This window comes from Musa acuminata, chromosome BXJ2-3 (genome assembly GCF_036884655.1).
Source record: "Musa acuminata AAA Group cultivar baxijiao chromosome BXJ2-3, Cavendish_Baxijiao_AAA, whole genome shotgun sequence".
Lineage (NCBI taxonomy): Eukaryota > Viridiplantae > Streptophyta > Magnoliopsida > Zingiberales > Musaceae > Musa > Musa acuminata.
Window position 1 is genome coordinate 39393608 of NC_088340.1, and position 17245 is coordinate 39410852.

General features: G+C 37.6%; 2 protein-coding genes across 3 annotated transcripts; both read right to left on the reverse strand.

The window, feature by feature from the left end:
- Positions 1-40: 40 nt before the first annotated feature.
- On the reverse strand, positions 41-5502 carry LOC103978928 (protein REDUCED WALL ACETYLATION 4). The gene is made up of 16 exons (XM_009394893.3): positions 5242-5502; positions 4921-5012; positions 4325-4453; positions 4184-4240; positions 4028-4100; positions 3087-3245; positions 2136-2285; positions 1789-2044; positions 1577-1695; positions 1285-1371; positions 1095-1183; positions 944-1006; positions 788-844; positions 616-712; positions 373-531; positions 41-269 (listed from the first exon to the last, which is right to left on the reverse strand). Exons 1-16 carry the CDS (start codon positions 5272-5274, stop codon positions 255-257), a joined length of 1635 nt encoding a protein of 544 aa, XP_009393168.2. The 5' UTR covers positions 5275-5502; the 3' UTR covers positions 41-254.
- Positions 5503-11528: 6026 nt separating this feature from the next.
- On the reverse strand, positions 11529-17173 carry LOC103978926 (protein REGULATOR OF FATTY ACID COMPOSITION 3, chloroplastic). 2 transcript variants are annotated; one of them, XM_009394890.3, is made up of 5 exons: positions 16843-17161; positions 16208-16262; positions 16061-16117; positions 13731-13808; positions 11601-12201 (listed from the first exon to the last, which is right to left on the reverse strand). In XM_009394890.3, exons 1-5 carry the CDS (start codon positions 17110-17112, stop codon positions 11729-11731), a joined length of 933 nt encoding a protein of 310 aa, XP_009393165.2. In that variant the 5' UTR covers positions 17113-17161; the 3' UTR covers positions 11601-11728. The 2 variants fall into 2 exon arrangements, with proteins under 2 accessions (XP_018678392.2, XP_009393165.2); XM_018822847.2 differs by having other exon boundaries at positions 11529-12201; positions 16061-16262; positions 16843-17173.
- Between the last annotated feature and the right edge of the window lie 72 nt (positions 17174-17245).

Sequence of the window (17245 nt, forward strand, 5' to 3'; positions counted from 1 at the left end):
AGATTGTTTCTGAACTTGCTCAATTTCTGATGCTATGCTATTGGCAAAGGAAACAACAGAGTTCACATAAATTGCATATTTACATCAACTTATTGCACAGCAAACAACTCAAGAATGAAGACTTGCTGACCTTTGAGGCATCAAGGTCAAAATTAGCCTCAGACGCCTCAATCTGTGGTCAAACTTATGCCTACTAGTAGACACCAATGAGCATCACATACAAATATGGCATGTTTGTTTGTCGATCGGACTTCTCATGCCTCGGTGTGCTGTAAGAGACAAAGGAGATAAAATACATTGTAAGATCTTGAGATACAGTTGAGTTGTTGAGTTGCAGTCTGCTTGCAACATAAGCATTTAGAGCATGCGTACCAGCTTCTTCGTGAGACTGAGCAACACCAGCGACAAAGCGTAGAGGGTGATCGAGATGATGGCTCCTGTAATCACATTATACAGCAGTCGCTTGTTATCCCTGGTTGGTATGAACACCACCTTCAGTTGGTTCGTCAGATTGAACACTCGATGTGCAACCTGCAGCTCAAGAGAAGCGGATACTTCATTTTGATTTCATGCCATGTGGCAATCTCTTATTCAATGATCATCGATGTTACGTACAGCGACATATATGATGGTGTTGAGCATAAAATTCAGCATAGGGTAGTCGGGTACAAGAGACAGTAGTCGTCGAGGCTGTGCATCAGGCTTCCCTGATCTGCTTGTGTCACATGCACAAAGAACATTAGGCAACCTTTTCTAACTCTAAAAACGCTCGGTGTGAGTACCATACCTTAGCCATATATGAAACTGAGATATGTAGGTCTCCAGTGTTATCTTCCCGAGCCACCTGATTTGTCACAAAACATTTGGTTTACCAAGCTTGTTAAATCTAAGAACTGCAATGTCCGCAAAGAAGCTTCATTTGCAGTGATCAAAAACTGCTTACCCAAATAGGGTGAGAGTATAGCTTCGAAATTCCTGAGTGATGTTCCTCAAGCAGATATACACACTGATTTATGATGACCAAATAAAACAAGATGTATCAATCAACATTAGTTCAATGGGAGAAATCAAAATGGGATACGGAAAAGACATACGTTATTGGTATCCATGATGTATAGGGATGGTATCTGTTGTAAGTGTACTTTTCAAGCTTGTATATGTATTCATACCACATATAGCCAGCCTGCAATTAGCAGCACATAAATTAAATGCGAAAAAGAAGTTTCTCTATGAACAGATACCAAACGAAGTTGGAAAAGAAATGAGTGCTGGATTTATAAGTACCAGTAGGCAGATTGCCGTAATGGAAGTTTTGATAAATATTCTCAACTTTGCTTCAGTTGCTTCTAGTTTTTCCATCCATCTCTCGACCTGTATCAAAAGACCAAGACACTGTCACAACCTTGTCACACCTATATGAAGCAGCGTGCTAATACAACCCAAGCTTCAAAATAATTAATTTGTCATGTGGAGCCCTAAAAGATGACACAAAGGAGATGCCAAACACTATTAAGGATGAGAGGTAAAAATAAAGACCAGCAGTGCATATGCATTGACACATTAGTAAAGATCTTACTGTTGGATGATAGTAGGCATATATCATTCCTAATATCCATATATAGCGATCAAGACCAGCACGGAAATGCCATTCGTGCATTGGTCGGAACTTCTTTGTCGCGTCTGGATCATTGTAAGCTGCATTTGAAGGGTTCAGTTACATATTCATCTCAGCTCGGAAGCAAGTGCAAGTAGGCTAAGAAAATAAAGAGCAGTTTCATGGACACCCACCTAAGAGGAAAGCAAAAGGGCTCCAAACAATATCATAGACATGTGGTACCTCCCATATCACAGCAATCACCACAAAACAGGCAGCAATTTTGACAGCAATAACTGATCCCTTATTGTTGTGTTTGTTAAAAATTCCAAGCGAACAGTAGACCATCAGGGTGAAAAATGTGTGCATCGGGCAGATGTAATACAGCATATAATGGTTATCGAGGAGAATACAACAAAATGCCACAAAAAAATTCAGCCGCCACATCATCTGTTCAACATGACAGAAGTTATCAGCTTCCATTTCAGAATTGCTAGTAAAATTGCCAAGAAAAGAAGAATGACTTGTGTGTGATCATCACCTGACAAAACCGTGCGAAGCTGAAATCTTTACGGACATAGTAATAAGAGAAGTTACCAAATCCAGTCATCCACACATAACCAGCAATGAAGACACGAATTGCATTATAAATTTCTTTGGCCGCAAAGTAATGATACATCACAAAGAGCACCTGAATAGAAAAGAGAGCATCAAGTTATGAAACAATTGATAGTTGGAGTTTTTAAAAACTGTGGTACAGAGCAGAAGTTCCCCAGTGTCATATATGAGTAAAGAACTGAATTAGAAACCATGGCCCCAAGAGAAAACAACAAAAAAAAAAAACATAAGCCCTAATAGAAAACAGAGGTTTCTAAAACAGTATATCATCGCAGAACATAAAGATTTGAGGACTATATGGGAAACAAAGTGTCATCTTAATAACAGAAATAATGTTTGAGACTTCAGAAATCTCAAAAACCATTTAAGGAACGGACATTCTCATATATGGAAATGGAATTTTCAGTCTTTTGGAAGTGCTTATTTGCCAGCATCTGAGAAGATTTCTGGATATCATAACATCCAGGTGTATCACATGTGATTAATTCTGGGACTGATGAAATTAGTTCGAACAAGAAAAAGATCAGGTGCTAGCCTAATCATTGTTTCCTGTGTCCTTTAGAACATCCATGTTCAAAATGCATAAAGTTGTTTTTGTATTTCAGACAAACATTTATCCATTTGAAGATCAAACAAGTGTAAAAAGGAAAAGCAAGAAAGAATATTATCAGCATGTGTAATTTGGATCTAGTTTGGACAACTAAACACATGTTTGGTACAGAAAATAGAAAAGAATAAAATTCAGAGAATCATAATGTTAAAATTTTGCCCAGAATAAAAGAGCAACATAGTGTTGACAAACCATATGGGTATGAAAGCAAAATAAACATAAAATTTGCCACAAAGAAGCACTTCACTGTTCTGGTTCTCTTACCTGCATCCACCCCTTCCATTCCTCGGTCTGGTGCCTATTCAGGTATAGTACTGACTTGGATGACGATGGTGAGGTATCATGGTGGATTTTGAATGACGTCATCGCTGCGACAATGATGAGAAGAAAATACAGAAAAAAGAAAATATCCCTGTTGTAGCTCTGCAAAATGACAAAAGACAGTTTATACACTGTGCAGCCATGGAAAGGTTACAATTCAGAAGATGCAGCTTGAAGCGATGAGCTGACGGATATTACAAAGATTATGTAACACTGCTACTCCAGGATGCCACACATCTGTATCGGAATAAGAGGGGTGACTTCCTTAATTGTATTAAATGTTTGTCATCCATGCTTTTCATTGGAAACAGTGAAGAATACATACATTTAATAGGGGTTATAGCACTTAAGGAGGATCAAAAGTTATGGAAAATCAATCACAGAATATTCATTTAATGATAACTTCACCCTGCAAAAGTTTAGCCTTCTTCTTGAAACTATGAAGGTAGACGTTGATGCTTATGCCATTTATTGTAACAGTCTTCCATGGTAAGATTTCCTCTGAAGAACAATATGTGAAGCATTATAAATCAGGTTTAGAAGCCTTCGCTGTTAGTGTTGTCGGCCTTCTTATTGCTTATTCAGAGAGAGCTCTAAGTAAAACCAAGTACTGATGACCTAAGGGTGGACTAGGACTCGATTAGAAGTCTCAGTATATCAGTAATTTGAAGCAAGAAATTTGATTTAAGTAATTAGTGACAGTAGTGGTTTAGATACCTTTGTCAGATTAGAGAAATTTATGATTTACATATTAATGAGTATATCCCTTCACACATCTATGAGATCTGATTAGCGAATCATGATTCTTGAATCTTGCAAGTTAGCAATCCTAAATTTTATTGGTTGCAGCATGCAGCATCTTGTAAATAGGGAAGAAATAGCACCTTTGATGACTCTCCAAAAAGATCTGTTCTGTCACATGTGTAGAAATAGGCCAACACGACTCCAAATTCTGATCTGAAGAACATCAGCCCAACTTTTCAACAATCTTGCCACTAAGAAACTATTACGAAATAAAAGCAAATAGCGCCTTCACTTACATGGCTCTTAAAGTCAAGCGGTTCTCTAATAGAAAATCCTTGTCCATCATGAAAAACCTGAGCAGTGACAAAAAAGAAAATGGCACTTAGGAATTACAGTGACAGAACATCGAGTATACAGCTACACCGTGCACAAATAACCTGACAAGCCCTGGTCTTTGCTTGTGAGCTACTGAAGATCCTACCGAAAAACCTCCAGCTAGTAATTGAGTTTTAGCTTCTTCCCCAAGTGATCCGATGTCCAAAGCAATAGAATCGTCATCAGAATGCCTACCACAAAGAAAGCAAACTCTCAATATTTAAAGGAAATCAGACTAGAACGAGTTGAAATATCAAACATGGACATCATCAGAATTCTCTGTTTATTGCAAGTGATAACCCTAGAACAAGTTAGCATAACTCCTAACCATCATGCATAACATGATGCATTCAAAGTTCTGATTCAGATGTTCAACACTCGATAAGTGTTGTTTAGGATCATGCTTATTTTTGGACCAAGTATTCCTGCAAGTAAAGGTAGAATTGTGCTTTGTTTATCTGACCGTGAAGATGCTTCTCTTTGCAAAAAGTATGACATTTCAATCAAATTCGAGCAATGAAGTTCTCCCAGCAGTATAAACGATAAGAAGCAAAAACAACTCACAGTGCAATGGCTAGCAGAAAGAAAGCAGGAAAATCCAAAAAAGGAAAAAAAAAAATAGTAACAGTAATGATGATCTAAAGTTTATCAAACTTACATCCCGAAAAACCGAGAGTTCTTCCATAACTCTAGCAGCTCAGCATACAGCCACCCCAAAAAAATCGGGACGAACCCAAGAAGCACCGCCACCTGCAACAAGGGCATGCCAATTCGCATGAATCGATGGCTAAAGCAGGCAAAATCCAACCCATCCCCGCTGATCTCTCACTGTCGCAGACTAAATCAGAACTTCACAGAACAGAGAAGGAAGCAAAAGCATCCACAAAAGACAGAACTTTTGCCTCGACTACGATAAAGAGGCAACACAAAATTTGCAAATTTCTTCGAGAACTCCCGAAATTGGTACGATTCCACGCACCTGGCCGGGCGTAACGGGACCTACGATCTCCATTCAAGATCCTCCGGAAGTCCAGAATCAGAAATCCCACGAATCGAAGGGGTTCAAAGGCGCGCCATTTCGAGGTCCACGATCCACCAAACCCAACCCCAGAAAAATATCGCCTCGCTGCCCCGAGATCGAACTCCAATCCCGTGACTATTTATAGCAAGAACCCTACCAACCCGACGTCACAAGAAAACTCAGTAAACTTTCATCGGAACTCCGTTGCCCTCTTTGAAGTCGAGCAGAAGGGGGGGCAGCTCCGTAATAGCACGGCGGGAATGACGAGAGAACAACTTACGTTATCCGGAACCGACCCATAAGACAAGCGGCCAAGGTCGGTCATCTCACCTGACGTGGAGATCGGCTAGTAGCCACACAACACGGTTGTGATCTTTGTCAGCTGTGCCGCCAATTATTTGCCATCTATTATGACCGCTTGGGTCGCTGCAGCAACACATCACTCTCTCTCTCCTCTGGAGAGCCGATCGTCATCGCACTTATGGTGTTGTATTATTGTCGGTCCCGGCATCGATGGACTTGACCAGAGGTCTCATCACGTTTCACTGATGATCAAACCATGAAACTGATAGGTGCGGTTGATCTCGACGAACCGAGCAGTGCCCGATGCGTCGTCATGACAGTTTCTTTCATGCACAAGAACTCTCCATCGCGTTGGATGCTTCCCTGAGGTCTTCCACCAGCTCTCGGGATGCTTGGAAGTGATAGGCTTCCTTTTTCTCGTGCAACCTTTTTTGTGTTCATTATTTGAAGGTGTAGCAGTTGAAAGGTGTAGCAGTCGAGGAGAGAGACAGAGGATCCAATCCACGAGGTGCATGAGAATCAATGCTTTCGTGGACTGGACTCTCTCGTTGGTTCCCCGAGCTTTATGTGCCATTGATTTCCATGGCATAGTTCTTGCGTGGTCACTGTCATTCCATCTACGGGTGTAAGAGAGTGAGGCTACTAGCTTCGACTCCACGTATGTACATGTGGTGATAAGCCATGCAGAAGCTGCAAGTTCCGCGTGCGTGTATATAATATCTTGACCTGACAACTGTAGCATATATATCTCGACCCTTTCTATATTCTCATGAGCACCATGCAACAACGCTGCCATTTACTATAAGGTGGGGGACGCGTCGGTGTATCCGAGAGACCACACAGAGTCACAGGACTTCTGTCTGCCTCGTGGCCAGCCTTTTGTTTGCGATACTGGAACTTGAAAGGCCAGCTCTCTTGCGTCTGGCAGACGATGCACCGTGCCCGATATCGTCTTGTGCATGCAAGTAGAGATCGTCCTGTCATGCGAGTGCATTCAGCTCCTATTAGAGGGGGGGGGGGGGGGGGGGGGGGGTGGCGCGGGGGGTGTATTTTAAGGGAAACAGACTTCGAGGGTTCCACTGGCGGGCGCAAGTAAACTTGCAGTGGAAGGGAAGCTGGCTGCATGGATCGCTCGGCATTCCCTGGAGCTACAGGGAAGGTCGAGGACGCACGGGATTCCGCAGCATCCACTAGCTTTCTGTTCATGCGTGTAACTCGCGCGGGAGACGGAGAGTTGGCCCGTGGCTGGCCACCATGCCCAAACGATCTACACGCTTGCATTTAGGGCAGATGAAGTTACGTTTACGCAACTCTTGCATTGTGTTCTTTTGGCTGGCAGATCGAACGAGATTTGATTCCAGCGATCTTATGATGATTTGATAAAACCTTTACCGATCCCCTCAACATATTGATAATAGAAAAATATTTGATAGGATTTTAATTTTTTGTGAGTGAGTTTGACATATTATCATCACCATCACACCAACATTTTAAAGGTAGAAAACGTAAGATGAGACTTCGAACCCACAATTGCTTATTGAAGTTTGGGTTAATCACTATGTTATAAACTTTATTAGAATTTCATTATTCTTTCGTGTTTATAATTTAGAGTTATCATTTCCTAACACAATTATCGGAATTGTTTGATTCAGATGTGTTTAAGATAAGCATGTCAGAGTTAACACTGTTAAAAGGCTTATTAAACTTGTAAAGTATACCAAACTGTTCTAAATCCCCTTTTTAATCCCTTCTACCACATGTAAAGTCATTTATTAAGTGAAGCACATGATCTATACTTTTTACGATACAACAATAATAACAAAACTGTAAGTCCCAGTAATTTACGATTAGCTCTTTTGGATTATTCAAACACACACACACACACGTAAAAAGTTATATATTTAGTTAAACTCAAAGTACTTACATTTTTATTTATATTTTCTATTAAGATCTTTTTAGATCTTCATTTATCTCTCGACATTAATTATTTCACCTATCGTATTCGGAGGTCTCATTATGCCATTAATATTAATTATTTCATCTTTTTTGACTATCATATCCAAAAATTTTAAACTAGTTTTTTTCATCTTATCATCTATCGAAGCGATATTTGGTTATTCACGAATAAATTTATTTCTTCTTTCATCTTTCATTATAACTCCATACATCCATTTTAACAACACAATTTTTGTTAATATATTTTTTTCTTAATTGCCCGACACTTAGAGTATCGTTTGTCTCGCAATAGTCTTATAATTTTTTTTTTAATCTCAAAGGTATCCGATGATTTTGACTATCATGTTTATACTCTATTAATAATATATTCATCGATCTCTTCAACTTGTTAAATAATTAATATAAATTATCTAAAGTTGTTAGAATAATTAAGATTATATTTTATATATTGAGTCTTTGTCCTACTTAATCTAAAACCTTTAGTTTCCATATACTTCAAGTTTATAATTATTTTCGCTTAATCTCTCATCAACTAATATAATACGATCGACAAATAACAAATATCAGGAGATTCTTTCATGCTAGTGACTACTAAATTTATTGATTAATCATATACTAATAAAATAACTCATTAGACATACTCTCATTATTCTTTTATCATCATAATTTTATTTTTTATTAAGATAATAAAGGGAGAAAAATAAAGAGAGAGAGAGAGAGAGAGGAAAAAAGAATCATAATAGAAACACAGGCCTCCATTAAAGTAATTGTCCACAAAGAAACAAATGTTTGTGTCTCATGCATAAAGGTTTCTTGTCATGGTCCCGAATATTATGTTCTTGTTTGTACCTATTGTCATGTGTCTTCAATCATTCTATCTTGTTTGTCCAATTCCTCCTCTAATATACCAACCAAAATTTAGAATCCTATTAATAATAGAATCATCTCAAAATCGATCACAGAGATGAACTATCTAACATGTGAACCTCGCGACATTACAGATAAATATCACTAAATAATTCAGTTCAATCCCCTTATAAAGCGGTCATTAAGTCTTTAGCTACTATCATCATCAAACGATTGGCAAATTGCATTTGACGTAGAATATATGTGTTCATATATGGTGAAACTATATGTATAGGTGATCATGAAAGTTTTGCCTATGGATTGTAACCAGAAATAATGAGAGAACCAAATTAGGTCCCTTTGGAGTGCGATAACAGTCCCTATCGGATTCGAGACGAGAACGAATATTGATTGCATGAGGTGACATCGATCGTTCTTTGGTATATCTTCTTGCATTAAAAATAGGTTTAATTATTTATGAATGAGAAATATATCTGAGATGAGAGTGTATCGACTGCTGTGATGTGTGTTCATCAAAGCTAAACTAAGCGTCGGAGAGGAGAGGAGAGGTTTCATTAGACTCGGTGAAAGGATGGAGGAGGAGTTGGAGCTCGCGTGGAAGCACGTGCGTGGCGAGGGAAATCTGGGCTGGGCCCCGGAAAGATGCTTGCTTTGAAAGCCGAGCTGCGAGGCACATGCGATGCCACGCATGCACACGAGTCGACACCGTTCACGTGTCAAACGTTTGGGCAACACCAACGGCAAAGAACGCGCACACGTATCACGTGGCGGTCCTTCGATGCGGTACCCGATTCTTGTGGGACCGACGGTACGCCTTGCTGTCCCCTCGGGACCCGGTGATATGAGACGTCCCCTTGGACGGGACTTCATGGTAATATTATTAATAAAAAACGAAATTATGATAATACGTATATATATATATATATATATATATTATAAAAAATAATTTTATCTCGACTCTAGTCGAATCTACCTCCACCTTTATAATAATTATTACGATTTTTCTTTCCATTATGAGCGAAGACGACTAGAGCGAAATGATGGGTCTAACGAGAGCTATAAGTGACGACGAAGACAATAGATCAAGTGATACAAAGAAGATGAAAGTTTATGACACGAGTAATGTAAGAGTATCCAATAAAACTAAGGATAAAATTATTATTTATAAATATATATATATATATATATATTGGTTTATTTACGTATAACCATTCTTATTATATAAAAGATAATATTATTCTTAACTTACAACTCATTGATCATCGCTTTCGTCTTCCTCATTCAAATTTTGATTAATTTGAAATTGACTCAATTAAATCTCCTTTCCCTCTTCATTGATCATCACTTTCGTCTTATCTTTCTCGTTTATTTTCACATATCTTTTTAATTTCTCTTTGCCTTTCTTCTTTTTTTTCTTTCTACTTTCTCCTCCTTCTTATTCTTCCCCTTTACTATATCCTTATATTTTAATAATAAATTATCATAAAATTCTGAAAAAATAATTAATTATCTTTAAATTATGTCAGTTATATAAGATTTAGATTAATTTAGTAGAAATCGGTCCAATTATACTCGAAATTGAATTAAACTACAATTAATCAAGACTTGATTAATCAAGACATTATGCGAATAAAATAAATAAAACTACTGTTATTATATATTACAATACCAATTTTTTTTTAATGTTGTCAAGAAAACATAAAACTAATGAGAACTTCTGTTGACTCATATGCTTTCATTAATAGATGTTTTAAGTTTAATTGTCTCAATTGCTGGTGGAATCTTAAAAGCTTTTGATCCAAATACTGCCAAATAGAAAAGATAAATGATATCAAATCACTGATAACTTTTGGAAAGTATTGAGTAAAGAGTCAAGAAAAATGTCCACACCACAAAGTTAATGTTTATATTTGAAGCCCGTAATTCTTCAAGAGAAATCACTTAAATGTTTTCACATGCAAAAAATAATCTTTAACATCATATAGTAAAATATCTACATATCGATTGCTATCTGAAACATAATATCATATTAGCGAGATTGACCGATCACCTTTGTGTGGTGATTTCGAACCAGTGAAATTGTTTGCGAAAATTTTCTGAAATCTTTTGATCCTAACTCAGAAATATACAAAGTGTGAAAGCCAAGCAGATAAAGATCTTCGATGTCTTTTCATAAAATGGTGATTGATCTATCATTGTCCCAGTTATAATATCATGCTTAACAAGTGGTGCACAAAGTCATATTAAAGCAATTAGGACAGAATGGAGATCCCAAGATTATATGATGCCAAGAACAAGAGGAAATGAGTTGTGAATGGAACTCGAATAAATGATTTTAGTAAAAAAAAAAAAAAGGAATCAGCTAGTTTTTATGTAAATTATGGTTGTCAACTTTGGTACTTTGCATCATCTTCCAACTTAAGAGAGATTTTCTCTTGGCTTCAGTATCTAATTTTAGATGCGTTTTTTTTCGATACTCAAGTCAAAAAATATATAATATATAATAATTGTAGTAAATATAAAAAGAGAAAAAAAAATGATCCCATCTACTGAGTCGGCCATAACAACAAGATATATTATATTTGATTTGAAGAATATTCTTGTTAAAATATAATATTAACATGACTAATTTTCATATGCTAGATTTCGGCTGACGAAAGTATTTATCATATCACTTAGGATAAAACCTGGTATTAAAAGGAGAAATATAATTAATTAGTCATTGAACATTAGTGACACTGATTTGATGCTTGTTTTTTCATCTCCTGTGTGCAGCAGGGCAATTACATATTCAAGCATCATCAGTGCTTTTGGTGCAGCTAATGCAGCATGCAGAACTTTTGCCAAGAATGAGGCTGCCTGTGCTGTCTCAAATGCCAACTATTGCTGATTCCAATTACCAAACCTAGCATGCTTTGTTTTCACTTCATATTAATTTCAATAATTTTGGCAACTCTGTCTTTTGTAGGGGAGAAGAATAGTTCTTGTTCTTAAACAAACAATATCCACCAACCTGGGAATGCATGCAGAACAACAGTTGGCATGGCTTCCTTGGGTCGCAAATTTGAGCCACAAGGATGCAAATTTGAGACACAAATCAAGGGCACCTCAGCCAACTATTTGACTGTAGAAAGCATCTCATTCCACATTGTAGGTTTATAATAATTTCCACAGCAATCTCACATCGGCCGTAGAATGTCGACATCTGTTAAAATTAAGATTGATAGGGAATGGAACAGTAGAGCTACACAACCAAACAAGGTATGGAATGGTTGATCACTTCATTTAATCATCCATGCCCAGACAGCTAGCTAAGAGACTACCTTGATACCTTCATAGTCTTTAAGATTCTCGCCCTTCTGCCAGTGCCATCATCTCTATCATTTTCACTGTCCGCGTCAACAATGATAATGTTGGCGTCGGCCTCATTGTCAAAGTCATCTTGGCCTGCCATTTCCAATTCCATCTCATCATCCCCCCAATCCTCATCTTCGACCTCACCTTCACTATCAAAATCTTCGTCGACTGCCCCCTGCTGTGCATGCAAAGTGTGGAACTCGGGAGGTGGTGGGCAGTCCTCTGTGATAGCCTCATCGCGCTTCATAACAAGATGCCGTATAATCCGCTCATCCTTGTCCAGCATGCTCTTGAAGTCATTAATAAACTTTGCATCAAGCTCATAGTTCATTAGAACATAGTTGGCATGTGTTGCTTTCCTTATTTTGTATGCAAGTCGGCGAAGACCCCAGTTGTTCAGCCTCCAAATCCTACCTTTCTTCTCCCTGATAAATTCTGCAGGAGCAGAAATGCAAAGAAAAACAATAAACTATTAGGAAACATAACAGAGTAATCGAAGTAGGATGAATAATTAGCCAATATAAATCCCTTGTCAACAAAATGTTTAACAATAGTTATTTGAAATGGCTTCAAGTAATCAGTGAGATGTTTAGATGGGTTTTTGCTAGAGAGAGCTAGATGTCAACAGCAGGAATTGCAATGGAGGAAAATGACAACAACAAAAGTTGACAGAGATCAAGATGGTACAAGGCACAAACAATGCAATACATCATCAGAAGGGGTGCCAAACTTTGGTACAGGTACCAAAACTTTTAACTGGTGTCTTCTCGTTGTGGTAATACATCATTCGGTCAACAAGTGCACTACATCAAAAGATAAAAGAAAGCACTCTGGCAATGTTAACTGGAAGGAGACGATAGAAGAAAGAAACAACCTTGCATGACCTTAATAACAGCAGATTCAGGAAAACGGGACAACATAAACACAGCAGTATATCAACGGAAGATTATGTGCAAAGGTGATAAAAGCTTTTGAAAAATTGTCCATGAAGGGGAAAAGGTTTTTCTGGTAAAATTAATCCTGTTAACTTTCCTAATAACAGTGCCATGGAATGCACAGCCAAAGAAGTACAAATGAAGCAGCAGTTGCCTCCTTCGGCATCCTCAAGGTCATGATGTTATATAAAGACCGTCGATCCTTGTTACTCTTGCTAAACCTCACATTATAATCACAAGATGAAGCTTAAGAGATATTATCACTTAGGAGATTTCTTTGAGTAAATACTTGAATTTTTTTGGATAATTAATTAGTAACTGTGATATCATAGAAAGCTATAAAACCTTAATGATATAGAAGGTTGTAATATTACAAGGCTCCCTGGACAAAGTTAAATAAGATCAACTACCTTCAATTACAATTGTGATTCTTATGACTAAGAAACCTTCATATTCACAACTTGTCAATGTCCACAAATCAATAGATCTGTCAAATTTAATTCATCTATTCTTTTGAAACAAAAAGAAACATCCACTGCCACTTCCCTCCATTGCATCTATTTATTGGTGTTCCAGATAAGCACCAATCTATGTTATGCTCCCACCCCCTATCTATGGCAGGATTAATAAAGAGCTATTAGTCATTTTGACTAATAGCAAATATTAATCCACCTAACAAAGTTGACTAGATGCATGAGAAACAAGAATTGTCCCATATTTTAGTTTGTTGTTAAGACAAACTAAAATATGGGACAAAAGCATAATACAAAAATAACCATCCCCCCTCACCCACTCCATATCAGCTTCAAAATTTCCAGCATAACTTTGAAATGTCTCTCTCTTTCATTCTCCATCGGGAACTTAAGAGTTTCTCTGTGCATATTTATCTTTGCATACTCTTAAATGAAGCTAGAAAATTAAGTCTTAGAAATGCAGAAAGAACTATTACAGTATACTTTAAGCAATCATGAGACTTTTTACAATCAACTTAAACAGCTCAGATAGATTAAGAGACTAGAAAAAGAGTACCTTGAACCTTTGAAATGACTGTGTCAACCTCATCCACATGGTCTTCATGAATTAAATAAACCACTTCATAGTGACGCACTGACAACAGAAGTAAAAGATTAAGGATACCATAAAACAAAACTAGATTAATCACCATACATGTTAATGCTGAGAAGTACCACCCATCCCACAAATAAAAAAAAAAAAAACCTGCAGCACACTGTGTTAGTGCTACAGAAGCATGTGAACTAGGCATATGCCTTTTTCATTGTCCACAAGCATGGACATAGGAAACTGTCATTCACATATCTTGGGATGACATGTAGGATGTAGCATGCCATGGATGTTGCTTATTAAAAATTATGTAGCATGACATGCATAATATGGATCCGCACTACAATCTATACTTTTTCAGTTAGGGGCATGGCGATTAAATAAAACATGATATTCATTTGATCCATTTTAGCATCACTTTTCTACTAATACAAAACCAAATAGCATTTGTAGCCTGAATGTTCCATCAGATGAACATTCTGATATTCATTGTATTTATGGATGTACCGTAATCCCCAATCGGTGTGATAACATAGAAAATAATTTATGCACCACAGTCCAACATAAAATAATCAGATATGGATTCATGTAATGAGGTTTGAACAACTTTGATCCAACATAAATGAATCAAGGATAGGTTCAACCACTTTGATGCAGACCTGCATCTACAAAGCAGTCTAAGGATTTAGTGATAATTCAAAGCATGTCACCGGTTCTTGGTTGTTTGTAAAGAGATAGTATGATCCTAATCCAATTAACCATGTATGGAAATGCTGTGTCATACAGTTCCACCAGAAATTTCAAAAACAAATAGGTATCATTATATTGTAAGCAACTTTGACATAACACTACATCTACAGAGAAGTCTGAGCATGCACTGCTCATGCAAACTGTCATTGACCAGATCTTTAGTAGAGACTGTGCTAGCTTTTACTAGAAACTTGAAGAATTCAAAGATTACATCAACAGCTTATAAGCTAATTGCCAGTAGCACATAGATAATTAACGTTCCTTATTGTATTCTGTGAACATACCGAACTAGTTAAATTACTTTATGCACATTTTGCGAACACTTTTAACAACTTGATTCTCTATTGAGATGGTGCCGAGTCATTGACCAGTTTACTGGCCACAGGAAAATGACTAAACATGTCTTCTTAACCATTAATTTCGAGTAGGTCTTTGAGTACCTCAGGCACTGACCATAAAACAGATGAAGTTTTACTTGCATAAAAAAAAATACATTTTGCTTAGAGAGCTCCATTAAGTATCAATATTGTGGCTAATTAATTGCTTGATTTCCTTGGATCACCACAAACTATTTGAATTTATTGTCCTTGGGATAAGAAGACACTTTATAGAGGAAAATGGTCAATCTAGACCTCAGATGTCCTAACGTTAGTCCCAAGTTCGCTCCCAGATATAGAATGATCGTGGTAATTAAGGCTGGGATGTCACCTTCTCTATGCCCACCTATCTGCCTAGCATCAGCCTTCTCGTTCCTCATACTATAGGATGTGGGTAGTTTGGCAACCGCGTTGAGTATTTGATGTAAACCATCATCCTAGGCTGGAATCACGAATGGAAAGAGATTGACTTCCTCCCTCTAGTCAGAGAGTTCAGTCTTTCTTTTTATAGCTGGACACTAACAACTATTTTTTTCCAATATCTTTTTCTTGGCAGCCGATCGGTTCTTTGTAGCTGATGTGAAAGTTGCACAGCTGGTGGTTAGCCCTATCTGGGACTTCCCAATTACAAAAGGTGTTCGAGCATATTACTGTCAGGGTTAATTTTATCAGTTCCCTTGATTCTGAATCAGTACCATTAGTTCTCATGTAATTCACCTACATTTATGGGTTAGACATATTGACATATTCTATAGTTTATTAGAACCAACATCCAAGGAACTATATTACTCATAACTGCTGGTAATGATTTATCTTTAGGACAACTTAATCGATGATGCTATGCAAATGGTTAATCCTTCAATGAAAACTGCTACTAGGATGTGACTGTTTATAATGGATAAAGCTGGAAGTTTATTTTAGGAGATGGGCTGACAGTTCTTAATGCAGCAGGAGAAGGTACAAAAAACTTATAATCAATATCAGCAACTAGCATGTTCTGTCTCAGGCCATAAACATAATAGAAGTTTGTTTATCAAGAACAAAACTCTTTTTCAATATTCAGCAGAAGCTTTTTAAAGGAGATATTATAAAGATAATTAAACATGATATTAAAAAGCCAATCATGATGTGAATAAGAACTGAAGAACTAAGGAAAAATGATTTGCTCACTTCTTTCAAGATTCAAGTCGCTTTCTAGCTGAAGAGACAGAAACTCAAAGAGATTCTCTGCAAAAGATAGTGACCGTATTACTTCCAATATTAAAACCAAAAGTAATGAAATGTATATTTTAAAATGAGCAAGTTTGCGCTTCTGACCTTCTTCATCATCAGCAAATTCAGGCAAAACTCTACCATCTTCCTTGACGACTTTCTGAATTTTAGAAAATGGATAAAGTCAAAACCAGACTAAGATCTATATACAAGTCCAGAGATAGGAGAATTCTACAACGAGAAGCATTCAAAGTCAACCAACAAGGCCTTCGTTAGCAGTTGGCTAGGTTATAAATTTGAATGCATATGGATTCGACCTAGGTAATTCTCTAGCTGAGGGCTTCCCTCTCATTATAGAGAGAGGCACATACGAAAATTTATATCAGTTCAAAATGAAATGTTCATACCTGTTAACATATAAGCGATGAGGAAAAGCAATAGAATCTTCCAAAAGTTTCGAACCTCATGAACAAACCCATTTCATACAACAAAGTAAATAAATGACAGAGCCAAAGCCTGGTAGAGATTATATATGGAAAGAGTTCATCCTGACAGACATGAAAGAAAATATGTAATGTAGAACTCTGAAGAAGCATTCAAACACCCAATTACATGTCTGACGCCAACAGTTCCATCAAAATCGAATGTTTAATTAATCGTAAATTACTAACATCATCAGAAGCCGGTACATGGCAGTCTTTACTAGGAGGATTTTAGAAAGTGTCTATCCAAGATTGGACCTTTTTAAGCAGAACTGCTTCGGGGAAAGGCCCGGTGGACTCGTCTGGTCTTGGAGCGAAGCTATGCGAATCGACCTTCTTGTTCCTCTTCTTGGCCCCAGTTGCCACCAGGCCCCGCCCATTTCTCCTGTCTACTGGGGAGTTCGTCTGGAAAGCGTCCGAGGCGGAGGAGGAGTGCCTACGGGACGAGAACCCATGACTTCGAGGAGATTGGAAGAAGAGGGTACGCTGCGCAACGGAGGAAGAAGAGGCCATGAGAGTGGCCTCCATTAACGTCGAAGAAAGAGTACTAAGGGCGTACTCCGCGAAGGTATCGACAGATAAGGTGAAAAATTGCGAGTCGGGTCACCACCGGTGACTGGGTGCAGACGCCTCGTATGATATTGGATCTTTTGTAAGGTCA

Coding starts and splice junctions, on each gene's coding strand:
- LOC103978926 (XM_018822847.2), bottom strand. CDS start 17,112: ATGGAGGCCACTCTCATGGCCTCTTCTTCCTCCGTTGCGCAGCGTACC. Junction 16,263..16,842: donor AAGCAGTTCTGCTTAAAAAG/GTCCAATCTTGG, acceptor TCTAAAATTCAG/AAAGTCGTCAAGGAAGATGG. Junction 12,202..13,730: donor AGTCATTTCAAAGGTTCAAG/GTACTCTTTTTC, acceptor CTGCTCCTGCAG/AATTTATCAGGGAGAAGAAA.
- LOC103978928 (XM_009394893.3), bottom strand. CDS start 5,274: ATGGAGATCGTAGGTCCCGTTACGCCCGGCCAG. Junction 4,454..4,920: donor AACTCTCGGTTTTTCGGGAT/GTAAGTTTGATA, acceptor TCTTTGTGGTAG/GCATTCTGATGACGATTCTA. Junction 1,696..1,788: donor CCCTTTTGCTTTCCTCTTAG/GTGGGTGTCCAT, acceptor CTTCAAATGCAG/CTTACAATGATCCAGACGCG.